Raw genomic sequence first — 24,562 nt, forward strand, 5'->3', positions numbered from 1 at the left:
CCATCTTGGAAGGTCAAACACTAGCAATAAACTTGGTGTTTTCTCAATTTTAAGACCTCATATATTTCCAGAAATCTGAGTGAGGTAAGTGAATTCCCTTAAATAATTAAGTTTCAGCTCAATTAATATTTAATCAAGAGATACTCTTAGGTTAAGAAAAGACAACATAAAACTCTAGCACCATGGTCACTAACAAGCTTAGAGAGACTGATAATGTGGCCTGGCACTGAATCCCAGGATTTTATTACTGCACTTGCTGCAGATTCAAATGGCTGACCATTCTGCAATGCAAGCAGCATGCTGAGAATGGAGGAATTTATGCAGGTTTTGGACAGTAAATCTAAATATTTCTCCATGGTCTGCTGTTTGATTCCTGTAGAGAGAGGTGTAATCTAGACTTATGGCATTTTAAGAAAGCATTTGACGCTAGGAGACTGATTTTCAAAAGGCTCTTAAAATGTGAATTATCTGCACTTTAACAAATAGATATATTTTAATCTTTCACTTCATGAGTTATTTTCTGTTAAGATAATATGAAGTGTTCACTGAGGGTCATTGCAAGTTTACCAGGCATACACTAGATTTACTATGGGTCCTAGTCATCTGTGGTAGCAAATCCAGCCATTTATTTTTGGGTGGCTGCATGGAGGAGTTTATGCTTCAGAAGTCAATGGTGTCAGCACAGATCGCATGCAACATAAGCTGCTAAAGGGGTTGAGTTGTCTCCCAGGTAGCATGTCTGACAGTGGGAGAATGCTGATACTGAGGCAGACTCAATAATGTTAAACTTGAGGCGAGCAGGTTTGTAATACTTGACAGCACTGTTCACGATTGACTCATTGAAGGGATCAAATGAAGTAGACATGTCATTGGGACTGGGTTTGGTTCCATTTGACTCCAAAAAACCCATTTGGATAAGCAGTTGAAAAGCCTACCAATAGTCTATGCTGGTAAGCATGCAGTTTTAGCTGGTTAAAGATCAGGAGCACAGATATACAAAATGACAGGTGGAAAAAGACCAGCTGGTCAATCAGGTCTGTCCCACATTCATGCCTGGAGCTTCAAAACAAAAACAGAATTACCTGGAAAAAATCAGCAGGTCCGGCAGCATCGGCGGAGAAGAAAAGAGTCATGAGGACTCGAAACGTCAACTCTTTTCTTCTCCGCCGATGCTGCCAGACCTGCTGAGTTTTTCCAGGTAATTCTGTTTTTGTTTTGGATTTCCAGCATCCGCAGTTTTTTGTTTTTATTTTTGTTTTTATTTTCATGCCTGGAGCTTCATCAGTCCAGACACATTTTAGCCCCAACAGCTATGTAATCTCCTGGGAGAGACAAAAAAAGGTGAAAAACCTGGGCCAAAAAGGAAAAACAAAATCTGAAGAATGCCTTTGACCCCATCAGGAGATCAAAATAAATCTAGAAAACCACATCTATCAAGCTTATGTTAACTGTTTAATCCTTAATTTTTATAAGATGAAATCCCTACCTCGGGTCAGACCCAGTTCAGCTCTATTTTGAAGGCATGCGAGTTAACATGTCACACAAGCCAACAACGTATTCCAGTAGTCTTCAGTAAAAGAACCACTTAAAATCTAGTCTACTCCTACTCGAGTAGATTAAATGCATGACCCCATGTCTTCTCAAATACATTAAACTCAAATAATCTCAATGAGTATGCAATCTAGCCTTTCACTATTTTATATATCTCCATCAGATCCTACCTAAGTTTACGCTGCCCTGAAGTAAATGTATCCAGCTCCTATCAGCACTGTGGGAGTATCTTCAGCACAAAGACTGCAACATTTCAAGAAGCCTATCACCACCACCTTTTCAAGGGCAATTAGGGATGGGGCAAGGAATTTTAATCTTTACAGTGACACCCACATCCCATAAACAAATAAAAAAGCCTATCTGTGCAACTATGGTTGAAGCATCAGGAAACACAAGAGGGTAATTAAGAACAATGATTAGCCATGATCTAATTGAATGGCAGGACATCCTCAAGGACTGAATGGCTTACTCCTGTTCCTATATTCCGCAACCATTTGCATTAAAATAGCATTTTAGTGCAGTAAAATGTGCTAATGCGCTTCACAGTGTGTTAACAAAATTTGACAAACCACAAAAGGAGATATTAAGACAAATAATCAAGAGCTAGGTTTTAAGGAGCATCTTAAAGGAGGACATAGTGGTAGAGAAATAAAGAGATTTAAAAAAGGAATTCCAGGACTTAGGGGCTAGGCAGCTGAAGTGGAAAATTAAATGGAAAAACAGGGAGAGTTGTCCTTGCTAACAATATGCATGAAGGGAGAATTTGTATATAAGCAAATAAAGCAGCAGTGAAATAAGTTACTGGATGTTCCATGGTGATCTCCTGATATTGGGATGTAGCCTACAGAAATGAAATAGGTAGCAGCTATGGCGAAGTATTGACAAAAAAAGGATTATTCCTGTGAAATGCTGGTCTATTTGTACAAACATAAAAAGGATAAGTGCTTTATGCCAAAAAGTAACTTCAAACTTAACCAAAGTTTGTCCAACTTTGTGCAAATATTGTAACCCAAAAGTGTTTAAAAACATAAAAGCAATCTGTTATTTATAAAGCAGAAATCACAGAAAACCTGGCCTTCATCTGTTGCATGTGTTATTGAGAAGTTTTAAGCAGGTTATCGGCAATAAATCACTAAAGCTACTTGATTTGGAGGAGGATATTTTAAGAGGAGAAAGAAAAATGAAATGATAATCTTATTCTTCAGAAATTTAATGTAAATAGTTGTTTGGTGATACAGAGCTTGACTATTGCTTCAAAAAGAGACATTTTGTCAAAGCTTTTTGTCTTGCACTCATCAGGACGATCACAAGAATATCAATGTCGGGGAAGCAACAAATTTATACTGTATGAAAAGAGTGCAGTACATGTACACACATTACACGTACATACATTGCGCTTTTTTCCGCTAGACAAAATAAGTGATGGCCATTCACTGGTTCACTCCTCAGGGCAATGCCTTGACCAGAGTCAAGCTGCCTGATTTAAATTTCAAACAATGCTGGGCAGTTAACTGTCCATCACCATTAACTGGTGTATTCTCCATGGCAACACCTCTACCAATCAGAGTCCACCTGCCAACCAATCAGCACTCTCCTATCGTAGAGGCAAACAAAACTCTGATTTTTAACTATAATTACTGATACTAGAGGGGAAAAACCACACAAAAGTGCATGCAAGCAACAAGTGAAATATTGGCAAACAGATATTTTTGTCAACTCTGGTTTTAGTGGAGTTGTTAAGCAATAAATTACAGCAATTCCATAGATACAAGTGGCACCAACGTCAAATGAGGAGACTGGGTTCTGGTCGCAGAACTCAGCATAAATATGACTTGCTTCCAAAATACAGCAATAGGGGTTATTGCTGTGAAAGCACCACAAAGCCACAAATAAAATCAAAAGGACGATATAACCCAAAAGATCTATGGGTATTAACAATGCTGCAATACTTGAAATAACTTTTTCTTGCTTGGTAACCAGCATTCACTTCAGTTCTAAGGGGATGCTATATCCATAGTCATCAGAACTACAGTAAAGCATGATGTACAATGGAAATGTTGCCAGTAACTGCTGACTGTGTTACATCCACAAAGCTTCTTATGCCTGAGCAGATGGTGACGAAAGGTTACTACAGTGGGTAGACTTGATCTATATTTAACACACCAGTCACCCATCAAGTTTGAAAAAATCCTTAAAGGGCCCATGTTATGATGGATCTGTTGCTAAATGGTAAAACAAATAGCAAATCAACAGGCTATAATATAATTTGCATTGAGAATCAACTGTCTTCCAAGGCCTAACCCTAACATAAATTTCTACTATGTTACCTAACTGGTGAATACAAAATGGTAGAAATATATGAAACTGAGGAATCAACCATGGCATGGTTGAGAGAGGAGCAGGATTGGCAGCTCAATATTCCAGGATATAAGGTCTTCAAGTGAGACAGGGAAGGAGGTAAAAGAGGAGGGGGTATCGCAATATTGATCAAGGAATCAATTACAGCAGTAAGGAGGGATGGCATCTTAGAAGGCTCCTCAAATTAAGCCATATGGGTAGAACTTAAAAACAAAAAAGGAGCAATCACATCACTGGGAGTGTACTATAGGCCCCCAAACAGTCAGAGAGAAAAAGAGCAAATATGTAGGCAAATTTCAGAGAAGTGTAAAAATAACAGGGTAGTAATAGTGGGGGATTTCAAATTCCCCAACATTAACTGGTTAGTCATAGTGTGATAGGTTTAGAGGGAGCAGAATTCTTAAAACGCATCCAGGAGAGCTTTTGAAGCCAGTACGTAGAAGGTCCTACAAGATAGGGGGCGGTCCTGGACTTAATTTTAGGGAATGAAGCCGGGCAAGTGGTAGAGGGGGGAGCATTTTGCAGATAGTGATCATAACTCCATTTGATTCAAGGTTGTTATGGAAAAGGACAAGGATGGGCCAGAAATCAGAGTTCTAAATTGGAGGAAGGCTGATTTTAATAAGATCAGATATGATTTGGCCAGACTGGACTGGGAGCAGCTATTTTTAGGTAAATCTGCGTCAGAGCAGTGGGGCTCATTCAAGAAAGAAACAAGGAGAGTACAGGGCCAACATATTCCAGTAAAGACAAGGGTGGGACCAACAAATCCAGGGAACCCTAGATGTCGACGGATCTACAGGATTGGATAAAGAGAAAAAGGGAGGCTTATGGCAGAAACCGAGGGCTCAAAACAGCGGAAGCCCTAGAGGAGTACAGAATGTGTAAGGGGGGACTTAAAAAAAAATTAGGAGAGCAAAAAGGGGCATGAAAAAACATTGGCAGGTAAAATAAAGGAAAATCCAAAGTTATGTTACAAGTACATTAAGAGTAAGAGGATAAGTAGGGAAAGAGTAGGGCCCATTAAGGACCATAGTGGTAATTTGTATGTGGAGCCGGAAGATAAAGGTAGGGTTCTAAATGAATACTTTGTGTCGGTGTTTGCAAGTGATAGGGACGACGTGGGTATGGGAATCAGGCAGAAGGACTCTGATATAATTAAAGAAATTAGCATAGAAAGGGAGGAGGTTCTGAGTGGTATGGCAGGCTTAAAAGTAGATAAATCTCCAGGCCCGGATGAAATGTATCCCAGCTGTTGAGTGAGGCAAGGGAGGAGATAGCAGGGGCGCTGGCAATAATTTTCAATACCTCTCTGACCACAGGAGTGCTGCCAGAGGACTGGAGGACAGCCAATGTGGTACCGCTATTCAAGAAGGGATGAGGGGATAAACCAGGGAACTACAGGCCAGTCAGTCTAACCTCAGTGGTGGGGAAACTATTGGATGCAATTCTGAGGAACAGAATTAATCTACACTTGGAGAGGCAGGGATTAATCAAGAACAGTCAGCATGGTTTTGTTAAGGGGAAGTCATGTCTGACCAATTTGATTGAATTTTTCGAAGAGGTGACCAAGTGTGTAGATGAAGGCAATGCATTTGACATACTCTACTTGGACTTCAGCAAGGCTTTTGATAAGGTCCCGCATGGGAGACTGATAACGAAAGTAAGAGCCCATGGGATCCAAGGCAATTTGGCAAATTGGATCCAGAATTGGCTGAGTGGCAGGAAGCAGAGGGTGATGGTTGAGGAGTGTTTTTGTGGCTGGATGCCTGTGTCCATTAGGGTTCCACAGGGGTCGGTGTTGGGTCCCTTGCTGTTTCTGGTATATATAAACGATTTAGACTTGAATACAGGAGGGTTGATCAGTAAGTTTGCAGATGACACGAAAATTGGTGGGGTGGTAAACAGTGAGGAGGATAGCCTTAGATTACAGGAGGATATAGACGGGCTGGTCAGATGGGCTGATCAGTGGCAAATGGAATTTAATCCAGATAAGTGTGAGGTGATGCACTTCGGCAGGACAAACAAGGCACGGGAATACACGATGAATGGTAGGAACCTGGGAAGTACCGAGGATCAGAGGGACCTTGGTGTACATGTCCATCGATCCCTTAAGGTAGCGGGACAGGTAGATAAGGTGGTTAAGGCGGCATATGGGATACTTGCCTTTATTAGCCGAGGCATAGAATATAAGAGCAGGGAGGTTAAGCTGGAATTTTATAAAACACTGGTTAGGCCACAGCAAGAATATTGCGTGCAGTTCTGGATTCCGCATTATAGGAAGGATGTGATTGCACTAGAGAGACTGCAGAGGAGATTTACCAGGATGTTGTCTTGGCTGGAGAGTTTTAGTTATGAGGAAAGATTGGATAGATTGGGGTTATTTTCCCTGGAGCAGAGGGGATTGAGGGGGGACATGATTGAGGTGTATAAAATTATGAGGGGCATAGATAGGGTAGACAGGAAGGAACTTTTTCCCTTGGTTGAGGGATCAATAACCAGGGGACATAGATTTAAGGTAAGGAGCAGGAGGTTTAGAGGGGGTGTGAGGAAGAATTTTTTTACCCAGAGGGTGGTGAGAATCTGGAACTCACTGCCTGAAAGGGTGGTAGAGGCAGAAATCCTCATAACACTTAAGAAGTATTTGGATGCGCACTTGTGATGCCATGGCATACAAGGCTATGGGCCTAGTGCTAGAAAATGGGATTAGAATAGTTAGATACTTGTTTGGCTGGCACAGACTCGATGGGCCAAAGGGCCTTTTTCTGTGCTGTAGACCTCTATGACTCAACCAGGTGCCTACAGTGATTAGGGTTTTCGAACTGAAAATTCTTTGAAGTGGATTTAACAACAAAGAAGATGTTCAAAGAATATTTGACTTTTAAAAGTCTTGATGTGCGAATGGTAACTCAGTGTACAAGTGGTAACTCAATGGCAAATGTGACCATTGGTCACAAATAGATACACACACACACTAAAAGTTCCTGCATTTACAGGGTAGTGAAAGCAGCAACAAATTACCACTTCATGTTTACTACTGTAAATAATTCTTCAATGATCAGCTGGTAAGCTTGCCAAATGCGAAAAAAAGACTTCTTACTTCCTACCTTTTAAAGAAGTGTTTGAAAATACACTCACAAAGTGAATCAAAAAACCATGGCTGTTGTCAGAGCTGAAGGTTGTACCCTCCTTGATTTAACCCTCCAATGAACAACTAAACGAGAATGTTCACCCATATTACTTCATCATAGAACCTTCAGCATCATCCATAAGACCAAAGAGCAGCATATTGCTCATGTGCAATGTGTGCGGGCGTGTGGAAGAATAGGTATGGCTCTATGTTGGCACTCTATGTTGGCAATATTTGTTATATTTGGGCCACTGCCTTGCTGCACTGTATCTTTCAAACTATTGGAAAAAAGTCAGCTTGAAGGCTACAAAATTAACTGCATTAAAATGTAAAGTACAGTGTCCAACTAGAAGGTTCCAGAACAAATGCGTAAAGTCAAAAACAGCTTCAGGTATCTAGACATAAAAACCATACTTGCCACGTTACTGTAAAATTACAAAAAAACATCGAGTTGGGGTTTCCTATGAATTACAGTCTATTACTGTTAGACTAATTTCATTAAAAAGCCTTTATGCATTATTACTATTCAAGCAGTTTAATGAATCCACAGAGCACTCATTTTGCACACAATTTCAATTTGTTCTAAGATATCACTATAGAAATTGACATTATCCCAAATTTCACAGATTAAGAGTAGGAGGTTGTAGAAGAGTTTAAACAGCATTCCAGGTTGATCTCTTACTTCAGTAAGAAATAAAGAAACATGGGTGCCCAGTATTTAATTACTAGTGCCTAATAGTTAACCACTGGTAACTAAAGAGCTTAAAATCACTCAAGTCTGAGGGTGGGATTTTCCAGTCCCGCCTGCAACAGGCATCGTTGCAGGCAGGATGGGAACCTGTCCCACCCACGTGACATTTTTGTTAAGGTGCAACATAAACAAGGTCACCAAGCACAACCTGTGGCAACTATTAAAATGTCACCAATGAGACTGTGTTATATTTGATTTTGTTGCCTGTAATCACATTTTCTGCTGGGTAATCCCCAAATCAATGAGTAATAAAAGACATAAAATATCTGTATTTGTTATTTGCCAACATTACTCAAGTCTAAGGGTCCTAGCTAAATAAAAGCCCTCCTTAGAAATGAAAAAAACCTTTGCATCCTCAGAAGAACTGTAGTTTTCCATTTGTGTTGTTATCTGTACTATGAAGATAAATTTCATGAGCTAAAGTTTTGAGAATTACAACCGTAAGAACCATTGAATAGAACAAACACTTAAAATTCAACAACTCAAAGATTTATTCAGGTTACAGACCTCATTTTCTTCTCTTTTCTCACTTACCATGCTTTTCCTGATATATTCTATGGCTTTCTTTGTGTTCATTCCTGACCAGTCATTAAGCATGTAGCAGATACAAGTGGCACAGTACACAAACCTCATGTCATTTTCACTCCCTTCTGGCACTGCATAGAAACTGCAAGACATAAAGAGAAAGAGAGGTAGGAAAAAAAATACTGCAGCAACTAATACACTTGGTGATCGAGCATTCATTTAATTTTTCAATCATGAAATTTAATTTAGAGATATTGAAAATAAGGGGTCAGATTTTCAATGCAGGGTCAGGAACTCAACACTCGGATGAATTCTTGGATGAAATGCTGTGTCACACTCAACGCGATCTTCAAATGCAAATGGCCTAAGTAGCTAGAGGGCAAATGTGGCGCTCAATTAGAGGTGTCGAGTGCCTCCAGGAGGCAAGCGCTGCTTGTCTGCTGACAGGGGCAATGGAAGGTGAAAACCAATTTGGGGGCTGCCGTTGCCTTGCCGATTAGAGAAGGCAGCTCCTTAAGATGGAACAAAGTTGCAAGTGGCCATGGTCGGGACAGTTAAGAACAGTGCTAGGCAGACCCAACGATTTAAAAAGTTGCACAAAACAAGATGTCTGAGCCACACTGCATACCCGACAGCCGTGTACAAAACTGTTTGGGGTTGCCAGGAAAATTTTTTAAAGCCTTATTTTGTTTCAGACAGGCCCATTAACAAGCTCCTTAAGGAGCTTAAACTCTCAATAATTGGAGTCATGCACCTTTCCTGCTCTCTTCAACCCACCCCCAATTGAAAATTCGGGACCTGGAGATGCTGGGAACCCAACACGACCTCCAAGACTGTGACTGTCATAGGCCACCTGCACAGAGCCCCAGTCCCACACCCTTTGAAAATCATGGCTAAGGTTTCAATACTTCTTGTTTCATAAAGGTATCTGCTCTACAATTCTAAATTTGTTTTGATCAGGACACTTTCAATCTTCATTGCACTTTTAAAAAAATGTGCTTGCTAAATAGCAAAATATATCTTATTCCAAAAGAAGCAAACCTCAATCGTTCTTTACAAATATATGCTGAGGTGTGACGTAGACAATTTTCAAGTGGAACGGGGCTTCCTGATGTTTCAGTGGGTAAATTCACTTGGTGTGGCATTAAGTAACAAATAACATTAAGTCCAACTGCAAATCTGTTACTTTCAGTTGGATTCAGCAATTTGCTTCAAGGGAGGGTTTTCTTTTGTAGGTGTTGCTGTGGAGAAAGTAGAGGGGAAATAACAATACTCCTGCTCCTAATTGGGATCCAGTGATCTCCGCTGGCAGGTTTACATAGAAGGCTGTCAGGTATGGTCAATTAGCGGCTTTAGCCAAACTGTTTCAGTGCAATTACAACACTGGCATCTACCTGGCAATGTGGAAAACTGCCCGGGTATGTCCCGTCACAAAAAGGATAAATCCAACTCAGCCCCAGTCTACTCGATCATCAGCAAAGTGATGGAAGGTGTTGGTGACAGCACTATTAAGCTGCACTTACTCAGAAACAATGCCCACTGAAACTCAGTTTGGGTTCCGCCACGGCCATTCAGCTCCTGACCTCATTACAGCACTAGTCCAAACGTGGACAAAAGGGCTGAACTCAAGAAGTGAGAGTAACTGCCCTTGACATCAGGTCGAAGTTGACCAAGTGTGGCATCAAGGAGCCCTAGCAAAATTGGAGTCAATGGGAATCAGGGGTAAAACTCTCCACTGGTTGGAGTCATACCGAGCACAAAGAAAGGTGGTTGTGGTTGTTGGAGGTCAATCATCTCAGTCCCAGGACATCACATGGCATCCTTGATGCCATGCTCGGTCAAGTTCTACCTGATGTCAAGGGCAGTCACTCTCATCTCACCTCTTGAGTTCAGCTCTTTTGTCCATGTCCATCTTCAAGATGCACTGCAGTAACTTACCAAGGCTCCTTCAACAGCACCTTCCAAACCCACAATCTCTACCACCTGAAAGGACAAGGGCAGCAGATAGATGGGAACATCACCACCTGCAAGTCCTCCTCCAAGCCACACACCATCCTGACTTGGAACTATATTGTCGTTCCTTCACAGTTGCTGGGTCAAAACCCTGGAACTCTTCCCAAATAGCACTGTGGGTGTATCTACACCAGATGGGCTGCAGCGGATCAAGAAGGCAGCTCACCACCACTTTCTCAAGGGAAATTAGGAAAAGGCAATAAAAATGCTGGCCTAGCCAGAGACGCCCACATCCCATTAAAAAAAGTATTAGGAGTCAGTTATAGCCATAGTCATTTGACCATAACCATACAGGCTCACAAAAGGAAAGATTCATTTGAATAAATGTATTAGCAATTTGCCATAGAAACTAAACTATAGGATAAGTCTAAGTTTGAGGGAAAAGAGAAAAAAGACCGAAGAACTAAACTAAAACAAATGTAACCGTGATAGTGGATTAGAACACTATAAGGGCACACACAGGAGTTCAATCATTTCAGTTTTATAAGAAAGAAAATTTTGTCTTACTCACAGGCATCAAAGGTTCCAGGTGAGCAAAACTTGGACTTTCCCAAACCAGTGAGGATAAATCCACAGAGCTTAAATATCTCAGCATTTTTGTGCCACTGCTAAGTCAATTCATGATAGGTTTCAAAGTACTGGAATAACTTGTTCAGAATGTGACAAAAAAGATTTTACTTTACCTGCCATCTTCCAGTTGAAGAGCTCCAAGCCCAGCCAGACATGCTTCTTTATTTACCCGTTTCAGGTCATCTCCGAGGATCACCAGGCTAGCTAGGCCAGTGTATGTCATGGCTATGTGACCACTGTCATACAAATGATGTGCACCATTATCCTAAAAAGTACCAGTAAGCATTCATCAGGTAAAATGGCACAAAAAAATTGAAACACTCAGCAGGTTTGGCAGCATCTGTGGAGGGAGAAACAGAGTTAATGTTTCAGGTCAGTGACCCTTCAAGGGGTCATCAACCTGAATTGCTAACTGTGTTTCTGTGTGGACAGATGCAGTCAGACCTGCTGAGTATTTCCATCATTTTCTATGTTTATTTCAGATTTCCAGCATTTACAATACTTTGCTCTTGTATGAGCATTTTACTTATTTTGTTCGTAGGTTTCAAACAGACCAAATACTCAAAATAATTATAATTCTCCTTTGTGTGAGATAAAGGAGTCAGAAGACAGAAAATGAAAGGGGAACCAGTCCCCTAAATCCTAAAGATTAAAAGTTACAAGTTTGAAATCAATGCCTCATAGCTTCTTTCTTGTACCTAAATTATATAAGGATGTTGATATAAACAAGTTAGTACGCTTTGTGTTTTTTATATAATCACAACAATCGCAACAGGTCACTTTAGGTTACCCTTGACCCTGCCACTCTTACAAACTACCGTCCCATTTCCAACCTCTCCTTCCTCTCCAAAGTCCATGAAAAAGTGTTGTCGTTTCCCAAATCCATTCCCATTTCCGAGAACTCCATGTTTGAATCCATCCATTCAGGTTTCTTCCCTTGCCAGGTTACTGAAACAACTCTTTCTAAAGTCACAACTGACTATCCTATGCAACTGTGATAAAGGTAAACTATCCCTCGTCGTCCTCCTTGACCTGGCTGCAGCTTTTGACGTGGATCTGCTCTACAATGCAGTCCAGCTGGTTGAGACTGCACTGCCTGGTTCCATTATTATCTATTGAACAGTAGCCAGAATATCACTTGCAATGACTCCTTTACCTGCTCTATTACCTCTGATGTCCCTAAGGATCCATCCTCAGCCCCATCCTACATACTTCCCTTGACGACATCATCCAAAAACAGAACGTTAATTTTCACATGTATATTAATGACACCCGGTTCAACCTTTCTTGACTCATCCTCTGTAACTAAATTATCAGACTGCTTGTCTGACATCCGGTACTTAATGAGCAGATATTTTCCTCCAATTAAATATTGGGAAAACTGAAGCCATTGTCTTTGGGTTACAAACTATGTTCCCTAGCTACCCACTTCATCCCCATACCTGACAACTATCTGACGCTGAACCAAATTGTTCGCAACTCAATGTCATATTTGATTCTGAGATGAGCTTCCAACCACATGTCTGCACCATCAGCAAGACTGCCTATTTCCATCTCCGTACCAATGCCTAACTCTGCCTCAGCTTATTTGCTGTTAAAGCTCTCATCCATTTCTTTGTTTTCTCAAGACTTGACTATTCCAATGCATTTCTGGCCAACCTTTCACATTCTACCCTCCACAAACTTGAAGCAGTCCAAAACTCTGCTGCTCAAGTCGATTGGTTTCCAGTCAAGCAGAGCTTCAATTTTAAAATTCTCATCCTTGTTTTCATGTCCCTATCTCTGTAATCATCTCCAGCCCTGCAACTCTCTGGGATATCTACACTCACCAGGATATCTGGAAACCTCAATTTTAATAGCTTCACCACTGGTGGCTGTGTCTTTACCTGCCTAGGTTCTAAGCTCTGGAATTCCCTCCCTAAACCCCTCTGCCTCTCTACCTGTCTTTCTTTCTTTAAGATAGAGGCTCCTTAGAACCTACCTCTTTGATCAAGCTTTTGACCATCTGCTCTACAATCACCTTACGTGGCTGAATCTCAACTTTTGCTTTATGACATATCTGTGAAGTGCCTTGGGATATTTTATTACATTGAAGGTGCTGTATGAGTTGTTGCGTTACTGCTGGTTTATTCAGTTTCAGGTGACTTGTAGGAAACTCTACATTTCTGAGATATAGTATACAAATTTCCAGATAATTTACTATAATACCTTCTTATACAAACAAGGCAATAAGTAAGTTGGGAACATCAGTGCTTTTTCAGTTTTCAAAACAATTTTAATCTCTAGGTACAAAAATGGTCCCGAATTCTTCCTCGCCTACTCAGAACTTCCTCTTTCCATGCCTCATCAGTAGTGGGATTTCAAGGTTAAGTTATTCTATCATCTGCTGAAAAGGATGGGTTCTATCCACTGGAATAATAAAGTGATAGCCCTTACTCATGTCCAGACTTCAACTGTTTTCTGATCTATTAGTTTGTGGTACACACATGCTAAAATATCTCAAGGAAACAGTGTAATTCAACAGCACTAAGGAACTTTTTAAGATCAAATATTACTAAATGCAGATTGCTAAGAAGCTACACCTGTACATAAATTATAGCCACGTTCCATAGAAAATAAGACCCACAGAGCCTCAAACTGCACTCAACTCAAAATTACTTGTGGGACCCTATAAGGAATAATGAAGAAACTTCTACGCTGACCTCTGAAGTAGTCACCACTGAATAAAGGAGTGGCTTCATACTGAGATGCTTTGCAGAGTCCAGCTAACCTTTGACTGACTGTACGGAATTCCCAGATGTGATGAACCCCTGAAACCACAGCGGTCCAGATTGGATCCTGAAAAACAAAATAAAACAATTGTTAATTTACACTAAAATAAACTACAATGAGTTTTATTTAAAACCTTTTAAAACGTAAGCATCTCTGAACTCACTGCTAAAAAGAACAGGTTATCAACCTGAAATATTAACTCGGCTTTTCTCTCAATAGGTGCTGCCAGACCGGTGGAGTATTTCCAGCATTTTCTGTTTTATTATTGTAAACAGCGATTGAGTTTTTTTTCAATGTGCTATACCACATTTAATTCTTTAATGCATTAGCAGAACTCTTAAGACACAGTTTAGAAATAGTCTACTATAAATGGGCTCCTTGGGAATACAGAAAATTGTAGCAGAGGACTGTCAATTGCCTGTAACTGACAGTCTACCAGACAGTGACTGGCTTTCCTTTTCTTAAGATCATTCTTCATCTATCCCAGTATGACAGAAGAATAATCTTGCATTCACTGTTTGTCTAACTCTTCTCTTAAAACTACTGATTCATGCGAGGTGAGAGTTCCTAGGTTCTCATTACCTACCAATGCATTCACCAAGAAGTCAATCTTCATATGTGAACTAGCAACTTTTGAGCATGGGGTGCATCACAATTGAGCTGGTTTCTGTTCTCACTAACATCCACAGAAGCTCCCTTTCTAGGAGGCACTGCTGGTTAGCTAATCCAGATCGCTGAAATCAACTGCAGCACTTCTAATCTGTTCTATGCATAGCTGTTTCAGTTCAATTCTTCATCATCCTTCTGTACCACTTTGTACATTCCAACTTTCTCAGTTTATCTTGGTCTCCTATTCTTCCTCTTTGGATACTATTACAGCAATACCATACATGCTGCTCTTCGGTGACATCAGACTTCATCAATTTTTACATGTACACTGATGACATCCAGCTCTACCACACCAGAACTTTTTGCAGCCCCTCCTCTGTCTTTATATTTTCAGGCTGCTTGTCTGACATCTAGTACTGGATGAGCAGAAATTTCCTCCAATTAAATATCTCTATAGTCTTTTGGCCCATCCTTGAACAAAGAGGTGTGTGAATTCCCTGGATGGCTGCATATATTTATATTTAATTAGATATTCAACTGTGACTTGCTAGTGTCTATAACCCAAATGCCAAAAGTCACATGATTTACAACAGCCATCTTAACAGTTGGTTTGTGTCCTATTTTTAAAAATGTTAAAATGTTGTCTGAAAGTTCATATTGTTACATGCTGGTATTGGGCATGACAGTGTCCTCTCTGTATGTATCTAGAAAACTTCAAATTATTGATACAGAAAGTACTTTTTTGATGCAAATCTATTTTCTCTGAGGAATCACTACACACTACATCTCATATTCTCTCCTGTTTAATGAAGCTTAGCACAAAATTAATTTCCTGTCAGACCCCTAAAATAAATATATTTATTTTCATAAACAGAAACAAACCAAGAGTGGCATATCATCAACATTCACAACATATCTTAAGTATTATCCCACCATGCTACAAAAGTATGTTCTTCTGACTCAACAGTGCCATCTAATGGAAGAGCAAAATACTGAAGAAAATGCTGAAAATACTCAGCAAGTCTGGCAGCATCCGTGGAGAGAAAAACAGAGCTAACACAGGGATGAGTGGGTGAAGACAAAGGAGGTCTGAAAATTAGTGCCAGGAGACAAAAAAATGTCTGAAAATTTGTGACAAGGAATTATGTAAATATAGAATTTTATGATCTGTAGTGAATGCAAATGCTTCTAGGCCACTTCTAAGAGGTGGAATTATTAGACTTCAAGTGGGTAGAAACAATAGCTTTCCCTTTGTTTACTTCCTATTACCATCAAGACTGTGGACCAATACACTTGTATCAAATCACCAAAGCATTTCAACATGTGCGTGTTCTGCAGCTGGAACATGTAATACAGGATGTAGTAAGTACTAACACAGAACATGCCCTATTTTTATCTGTCCATCTTCTGCATGAATGGTGCAAACATAAATTTTCATAATTAAAGAAATATATGGAGTGGGTTTGGTGTTTTCTATGGCTCTGATTGTTCAATCTGATTTACGTTTATTTAAAATTTTGGTGTAGTCTAATAAAATTGATAAAATACTTGGGGTTAACTTGACATCAACAAAACGGGCACCAACAATGGAGGCATTTTTGGATCTAAGTTCCCAATTGTGTTCAAGGAGAAAACTCCAGACCACAATCTAACATGCTGAATTTAATCTACTTTGTAGCTCAGTTTAGACAATTGAACATACTCCAGTTCCAAAGGCAGATGTTGTAGATTGGATTATAAACATGCCAGTTTCCACATGTGCACAAACAACATGCAGCTCTACTTCACCATCACCCCTCTCAAACCCTCCACTGCTTCAAAACTCAGACCACTTCTTCAACATCAAGTACTGAGCAGAAATGTCCTCCAATTAAATATTTGGAGGACTGAAGCCACTGTCTTCAGTCCCCAAGACAAACTCTATTCTCTAGCCATCAATTCCAATCCCTTCTAAGGCTGAACCAGACTCTTCTGGTCCCAAGATCAACTTCCAAACATGTATCTATCCCATCACTAAGATCAACTACTGCCACCTCTGTAACACGGCCCATCTCACAGTATCACTATTTTTATAGTGCAGAAGGCCATTCAGCCCATCGAGACTGCACTGGCTCTCTGAAAGAGCATTCTAACTAGTCCCACTCCCCTGCCTTAACCCTGTAACCTTGCATATTCTTTCTTTTCAGATAGCAATCCAATCCCTTTTGAATACTTCGATTGAACCTGCCTCCACCACTCTTTCAGGAAGCTTGTTACAGACTCCAACCACCCTCTGGGTGAAAAAAAAATCATCACATTTACTCCTTTTGCCAATTGTTTTTATTCTACACCCTCTAGTTCTTGCTGCTCTCAAGTGAGAACAGTTTCTGACTATTTAACCTGCCCATATCCCTCAGGATCTTGAATACCTCTATCAAGTCTCCTCTCAGCCTTCTTTCCTCCAAGGAAAACAGTCCCAACCTCTCCAATCTATCCTCATAGCTACAGTGCTTCACCCCAGGAATCATTCTTATGAATCTCCTCTGCACTCTCTCCAATGCCTTCACATCCTTCCTCAAGTATGGTGCCCAGAACTGGACGCTGTACTCCAGATGAGGTCTAACTAGTGTCTTATACAAGTTCAACATGACCTCTTTACTCTTGCACTCAATGCCCCTATTAATAAAGCCTAATATGCTATGTTTTATTAATTGCTCTCTCAACATGCCCTGTCATCTTCAATGCCCCATGTGCATATACACTGAGGTCCCTCTGTTCCTGCACCTCCTTTAGAGAGTTTCCCTTTATTTTATACTGTCTCACCATATCTTTCCTGCCAAAACGAATCAGCTCTCATTTCTCTGCATTGAACTTCAACTGCCACTTGTCTGCCCAATCCATCAACATGTCTATGTTCTTTTGAAGTTCAAGACTATCCCCATCACAGTTGACAACATTTCCAATCTTCGTATCATCTGTAAAATTTGAAATCGTGCCTTGCACACCATGGTCTAGGTCATTAATATATATCAGGAAGAGCAAGGGTCCCAAACACTAACCCCTGAGGAACTCCACTACAAACCTTCCTCCAATCTGAAAAACAACCATTTATCACTCCTCTCTTGTTTCTTGCCACTCAGCCAATTTCTTATCCAAGTGCCTACTTTCCCTTTTATTCCATGACCTAGAATTTTGCTCATCTGTTTTGTCTCACTGTATCAAATGTCTTTGGAAAATCCAAATACACCACATCAACAACGTTTCCTTTATCAACCTTCTCCGTTACCTCTTCAAAAAAACTCCAGCAAGTTAGTTAAACATGATTTTCCCTTGATTAACCTATGCTGGCTTTCTTTAATTATCCTGCACTTGTCTAAGTCATTACTGATTTTATCCGAAGTTTCCCTACCACTGAGGTCAAACTGACTGGCCTGTAGTTGCCAGCTTTATCCTTGCACCCCTTTTTGAACAAGGGTGTAACATTCAGTTTTCCAGTTCTCTGGCACCTCCCCCCTGTCTAAGGAAGGCTGGAAGATTACCACTAGAGCTTCTGCAATTTCCACTCTCACTTCCCTCAGTACCCTTGGATGCATCTCATCTGGTTCTGGTACCTTATCCATTTTAAGTAAAGATAGCCTTTCCTTCCTCTTGATTGTAAGTTCTGTTAGTGTACTAGTTACCTCCTCTCACCTCAGCCTGGGTAGCAAGTTCTTCCTTTATAAAGACAGATGCAAAGCACTCATTCAATACCTCCACTATTTCTCCAGTCTCCATGTACAAGCCCCTTTTGTTGTCCCTAATCGGCCCTACTCTTTCTTTTACCACCCTGTTATTATTTACATGCTTATAGAAGGGGTTCCCTTTTGTGTTCGCTGCCAGCTTCTTTTCATACTCTCTCCTTGCTTCTCTTATTAGTTTCTTCACTTCCCCTCTGGTCAGCCTGATCCTCCATTGTATTTTCTACCTGACATCTGTCGTACACACACTTCTTCCTTTTCATCTTTACTCATAGATGTTTACAGCACAGGAGGCCATCTGGCCCATCGTGTCCACGCCAGTCAACAAAAATCTGATTACACTGATCGCATTTTCCAGCGCTTGGCCCATAGCTCTGGAGGCAAGTGAATATCTAAATACCTCTTAAATGTTACATGAGTTTCTGACTCCCACCACCCTCTTGGGTGAAAAAAATTTCTTCTCAACTCCCCTCTTAGCCTTCTACCTTAAATCTATGCCCCCCTGGTTATTGACCCATCTACTAGTGGAAAAAGTGCCTTCCTATCCACCCTATCTATGCCCCTCAATCTGATACAAAGTCCCCACTCAACCTTCGCTGCTCCAAGGAAAACAACCCCAGCCTATCCAATCTTTCCACATAGCTCAGAGCCTCCAGCCCAGGCAGCATCCTGGTAAATCTCCTCTGCACCATTTCCAGTGCAAGTTATCTCTCTCTCTTTCATCATCCAGGGCGCTCTGGATTTATTTGTCCTACCTTTCCCCTTCAAGGAATATACCTTGACATTGCCTGCAATACTTTTTCTTTGAAGGTAGCACATTGTTCAGCCACTGTCTTTTCTGCCAACATTTGATTCCAACTCACTTGACTCAGATGCATTCTTATCCCATTGAAGTTGGCTTTTCCCCAGTTAATTATCCTTGCTCTGGATTGTTCTCTGTCCTTTTCCATGATTAACCTAAACCTTATGATACAATGGTCACTGACCCCTACAGGCTCTCCGACTGATATTTGATCCACTTGGGTCAACTCATTCCCCAGAACCAGGTCCAAAAATGCATGTCCTCTCGTTGAACCAGAGACACACTGTTGTAGATAATTATCTTGAACACATTCCAGGAACTCTCGTCCCACTTGTACTATTCCTGCACCAGTCTATATTTGGATAATCGAAGTCTCTCATTATGGTTACTCTATAACTCTTGCATCTCTCCATAATTTCTTTGCTAATTTGTTTCTCCACATCCCTTCCATTAGTTGGTGGTCTATATATTACGCCAATCATTGTTATTGCACCTTTCCCATTCCTGACCTCTGCCCGTTTCAGCTCACCCGCTGCTGAAACCCTCATTTATACCTTTGTTATCTCTAGATTTGACTATTCTAGCACAATCCTGGCTGGCCTCCCACATTCTACCCTCAGTAAACTTGGTCATCCAAAACTCTGCTGCCCGCATCCACAATCACACCAAGTCTTGTTCACCTATCACTCCTGTGCTGCTGACCTACATTGGCTCCTGGTTAATCAAACCGCCACTTCAAAATTTTCACCTTTGTTTTCAAATCCTTCCATGGCCTCAACCTCTCCCTATCTCCATAATCTTCGCCAGCTCCAAGGCCTGTGCTCCTTAAATTCCAGCCTCTTGTGCATCCCCAATTTTAATCACTTTATCATTGGTGGTCATACCTTCAGCTGACAAGGCCTCAAGCTCTGGAATTCCCTCAAGAAACCTCTCCACCTCATTTTTCTCCTTTATGATGCCTTAAAACCTACCTCTTTGACCAAGGTTTTCATCATCTGTCCGAATAACTCCTTCTGTGGCTCGGTATCATACTCGTTTTATAATACTGTGAAACGTCTCAGGATGTATTATTACATTAAAGCCCCTTTATAAATACAAATCACTGTTATGTACATAAGAGCACTGAATCACTAACTAATTTCCCCAAACATATGGTTGCAGCCACAATCTCTAAACGAACTTAAGCTACATTTCTAATATTTATATTTTTGCCTCATTTCACAAGATTTGCTAAAAATAAAATTACAAATTGAATGCTCTGTCTTTTGTCAATGTAATTGACAGGTTGTCTCTAACAGCACTGTGGGTGTAGCTACACCACATGAACTGCAGTGGTTCAAGAAGGCAGCTCACCACCACCTTCAAGGGCAATGAGGGATGGGTACTAAAAACGCTGGCCTAGCCAGTGAAGACGACATCTCGTGAAAGAATTTTTAAAAAAATGTTTATGGTAATTTTTAGTGAAGCAGTTGAGACCAACTTTCCTTGCTGGTCAATATAGCTAAGCAGCTTTAGAGAATACAGAGGTTAGGGCAAAAAATAGAGGAAAGGCCTCCTACCTGGTGCTTCATAACCAATAAATAAGTTTGGCACACCAAAGTTCAGCAAAATCATCCCCCACCGCTAAACCCGTACATAATAGTCCAAGAGAAAGGCCTTCAGGCCAAGGATGCACAACATTCTGAAAGGGAGCTCTCACCAGTCACTGCCTACAGGGATTCTGGGGTTATTATATACAAACATGGAGCAGGAGTAGGTCATTCAGCCTCTCAAGCCTGCTCCTCCGTTTAATAAGATCATGGTTGATCTGATAGTATTTTAAAATCTGCATCCCACCTACCCCCAATATCCTATCACCCCCCCTGCTAACCATGAATCTTTCCACCTCTGCCTTAAAAATATTCAAAGGTTCTACTTCCACCACCCTTACAGGGAGAGACTCACGACCCTTTTGAGTGAATAAATTTCACCTCATTTGTTTTAAATGGGCGACCCCTTATTTTTAAACAGTGACCCCTAGTTCTAGATTTTTCCACAAGAGGAAATACCCTCTTCACATCCACCCTGTCAAGACCCCTCAGGATCTTTTATGTTTCAATCAAGTGGCCTCTTACTCTTCTAAACTCCAGCAGATACAAGCCTAGTCTGTCCAAACTTTCTTCTGAAGACAGCCCACTCATTCCAGGTATTAGCCTGGTAAACCTTCTTTGAACTGCTTCCAATGCATTTACATCCTTCCTTAAATAAAGGTGACTAATGCAGCACATGGTACTCCAAATGTGGTCTCACTCGTGCCCTGTACAACTGAAACATAACCTTACTTTTGAATTCAAATCCCCTCACAATAAATGATAACATTCTATTAGCTTTCCTAATTACTTGCTGTATCTGCACTCTAGTCTTTTACGATTCATGCACTAGGATGCCCAGATCTCTCTGCACCCTCTCCCATTTAGATAATATGCTTTTCTTTTTTCTTCCTGCCAAAACGGACAGGCCTGACCTGGAGTTGACAGTGGTTAATCTTCAAGACTCTGCTCACTCAAGCTCAGGGACACAGAATCCTAGCTGACATCATATAGTGACCTGGGAATCTCTTGATCTGCATAATTTGCCCATAGAAATGCTGGGCCATTGAAGCTTTTGTTTGAGCATTGCTTTATGATTTTTGAATTAACCTGTTTATCCTAACTAAAATGCACAGGCTTTTGAAGAGGATGAATCATCCAAATAAAATTTGATTGAAGACACTCAAAGAAGCAGAAAAAACAATTTTATGAGTAGATGGTGGTGTAATGGTAATGTTACTGAACTAGTAATCCAGAGACCCAGGCGAAAGCTCTGGGGGTATGGGTTCAAATCCTACCACGGCAGTTGGTGGAATTTGAATTCAGTTAGTAAATCGGGATTAAAAAGCTAGTCTTAGCAATTGTGACCATGACAACTATTAATAATTGTCGTAAAAACCCACCTGGTTCACTAATCTCCTTTAGGGGAGAAAACCGGCCATCCTTACCCAGTCTGGCCCACATGTGATTCCAGACCCACATCAATGTGGTTGACTTGTAACTGCCCTCTGAAATAGCCTAGTAAGCCACTCAGTTCAAGGCCATCAGGGGTGGGTAACAAATTGCCAGCAACACTCATATCCCATGAAAGAATATATAAAAAAATAAGTTGTGTGTTGTTAAATATATAATATTTAAATGTATTGATTGTACCATCAGCAAAGAGAAAAGGAAAATATAATTGCACATTTGTACCTCTGCACTATGCTTGCAAACTTCACTCTCTGGAAGTCAGCTATCAGCTACCTGATTTCATCCTTGTCTGCAGCCATGCTCAGGGATAACATACCTGCCTGGCTGCCCCGCACTTCTGGCCACGTTATCTCAGAACTGTCTCTGCATTTTGTGACATTCACATGCTACATTCAATCCCTCCCTCCTCACCAGGCAGTTTGCACTCCAGCGCCATGTCCAACAAAGCTACACAGTTACTACATTGCAGTTAAAAAAAAACACATCTTTAAAGTGTGATATATTTCAAATACACCTCTGGGGAGGAGGAGATCTACCTCTCTACCAGACTAAAGCTAAAGCTTTTGTTTGAACATACCAACCTTCCTTTACTGAAGTTATGTACAAAATGTACTTAATGTTCTAACTTGAATGTATAGTAAAGAAATAATTGCTCAAGTAACACACTTTGGAGATGGCATTTTTTTGTTGTCTTAATTATTTCCTGATCTTTGAAACTAGCTTTCTGGAATCTGCTATTTTGGTTTACAACAGTACATTATTTTAATTTCTATAAAATTCAGCAGATTCATCAAACCTAACAAAACACGTGAGCAGTATTTTCAGCATCTCATGTCTAATTATTTCACGAGGTTGAGATTAAAGTGAGGATCATAACGTTCAACTTTCTTCCTGAATTTGCCAACCCTGAGGATAGATAGAATATCCAAACATATTACCCCAAACACACAGATAGAAACCAAAGGCCCTGGGTGTCATCACAAGTTTATTAAGTTATTATTAATCACAGGATAGATTGTGCCATGGTAGGTTGCATTACCACACATTTGAGCACAAAGGTGAAATGGTTTTAATACATTTATGAAATAAAACGCACGGTGGTATAAAAACGTAGCTCCCACACTACAAATTTAATTATCTAATTAGGGAGGAAAAGGAAAGAGCTTAGGGTCAGCGTTATTCTTGGATATTCTTGAATTTCCCTTTCTGGCAGTTCAGAGCAGCACATGCTGCCGACAAATTTCTCTTGGGTAAATACAGTCCATAGTCTGGAGAAAACTGTTGGGGCGGGGGGGGTGGAATCATGGCAGATTTATACCCTCACAAACATAATATATACAAATTGCTTCAGCATTCCAATTAGTATTTTATTTAAAGTTCCTCTATTTTGCAGTGCATAAGCAGCACCAATCCCTCTTCTATTCTTTCATAGGATGTGGGCATGGCTGACAAGGCCAGCGTTTGTCACCCATTCCTAATTGCCCTTGAGAAGTTGGTGGCAAGTCGTCGTCTTAAACTGTTGCAGTCCATCTGGTGTAGGTACATCCACAGTGCTGTTAGGAAGGGAACTCCAGGATTTTGACCCAGCAACAGTGAAGGACAATATAGCTCCAAGTCAAGATAGTGTGTTGCTTGGAAGGGAACTCGCAGATGGTGGTGTTCCCATGGATTTGCTGCCCTTGCCCATCTAGGGAGTAGAGATCGCAGGTTTGGAGGGGGTAGTCAAAGGACCCTGGGTGAGTTGTTGCAGCGCATCTTGCAAATGATACACACTGCTGCCACTGTGCATCGGTGGTGGAGGGATTGAATGTTTAACATGGTGGATGGTATGCTAATCAAGCAGGTCGCTTTGTCCTGGATGGTGTTGAGTTTTTGAGTGTTGTTGGAGCTGCACTCATCCAGGCAAGTGAAGGGTATTCCATCACACTCCTGACTTGTGCCTTGTAGATGGTAGACAGGCTTTTCAAGACAGGCAATAATTGATGGGTGATAATAAAGTGCAGGGGCAAAAAAAAAGACCTTTACCTGAAATGGAAAACATTTGTTTGAATTTTCTTAAGACAGTGTCACCCTATTGACCATTCATTCAAATAAGAAAACCTTCTGTATAATGCCCAAGTTTATCCACTTTTTAACGAGAATGGCAACAAATTGATGGCTTACACCACATGAATGAAAACAATCAATATAAATTGGGCACAAAATTGCTATCTTCAGAGTGTTTTCAGCTTTACTCTGTATCTCCTATGATTAAACACATAACCAGTTCCTCTTTCTGGAATTAAAATCCTTCTCAATTACTTATATTGATCTTGTGCAGAGTAGGTGCCACTTCTTCTGACAAAAAAGGTTTTTCATCTCTGCAGATTTCAATAAGCCTGCTGTTTACTAGCTTTTAAATGCCAATGCGTTCCCATCCACAAACTGCAGGGAAAATGGGCAGATTTTGTGAAATCTGAAAACTATGCAATTGAAGTAACTGGCATGGGAGAATGAATTATCCCTCAAGCAGGGAAACCTGTCAGATGACAATTTAGTGTGTTTTTTTTTAATTAAAAAGAAAGATTTCAAGCACCTTATTTAAATGGCATTCTTGCACTGGCTTCCTCGGATGAGGCTGATAGTTACAAAGAATGCTTACAATTATTTGAAGGATTCCAACTACCAGGATGACTGACAGTTGTATATAAGTCATTATAGTTTAATATTTCTAGCCATAGTATC

At 40.6% G+C, this 24,562-nt stretch overlaps 1 protein-coding gene across 1 annotated transcript in view; it reads right to left on the minus strand.

Annotated features, from left to right (window-relative positions):
* pggt1b (protein geranylgeranyltransferase type I, beta subunit) overlaps window positions 1-24,562 on the minus strand; it is an 80,771-nt gene that overhangs the window by 33,438 nt on the left and 22,771 nt on the right. The window contains exons 3-5 of the mRNA XM_078566412.1: window positions 13,669-13,736; window positions 11,012-11,163; window positions 8,325-8,457 (exon numbers count right to left, since the gene is read on the minus strand). Of these exons, the coding sequence (XP_078422538.1) occupies window positions 8,325-8,457; window positions 11,012-11,163; window positions 13,669-13,736 (353 nt within the window). The remainder of the gene's footprint in view (window positions 1-8,324; window positions 8,458-11,011; window positions 11,164-13,668; window positions 13,737-24,562) is intronic.

The sequence above is a fragment of the Cetorhinus maximus genome, chromosome 2 (assembly GCF_964194155.1).
Source record: "Cetorhinus maximus chromosome 2, sCetMax3.hap1.1, whole genome shotgun sequence".
In the NCBI taxonomy this organism is placed as follows: Eukaryota; Metazoa; Chordata; class Chondrichthyes; order Lamniformes; family Cetorhinidae; genus Cetorhinus; species Cetorhinus maximus.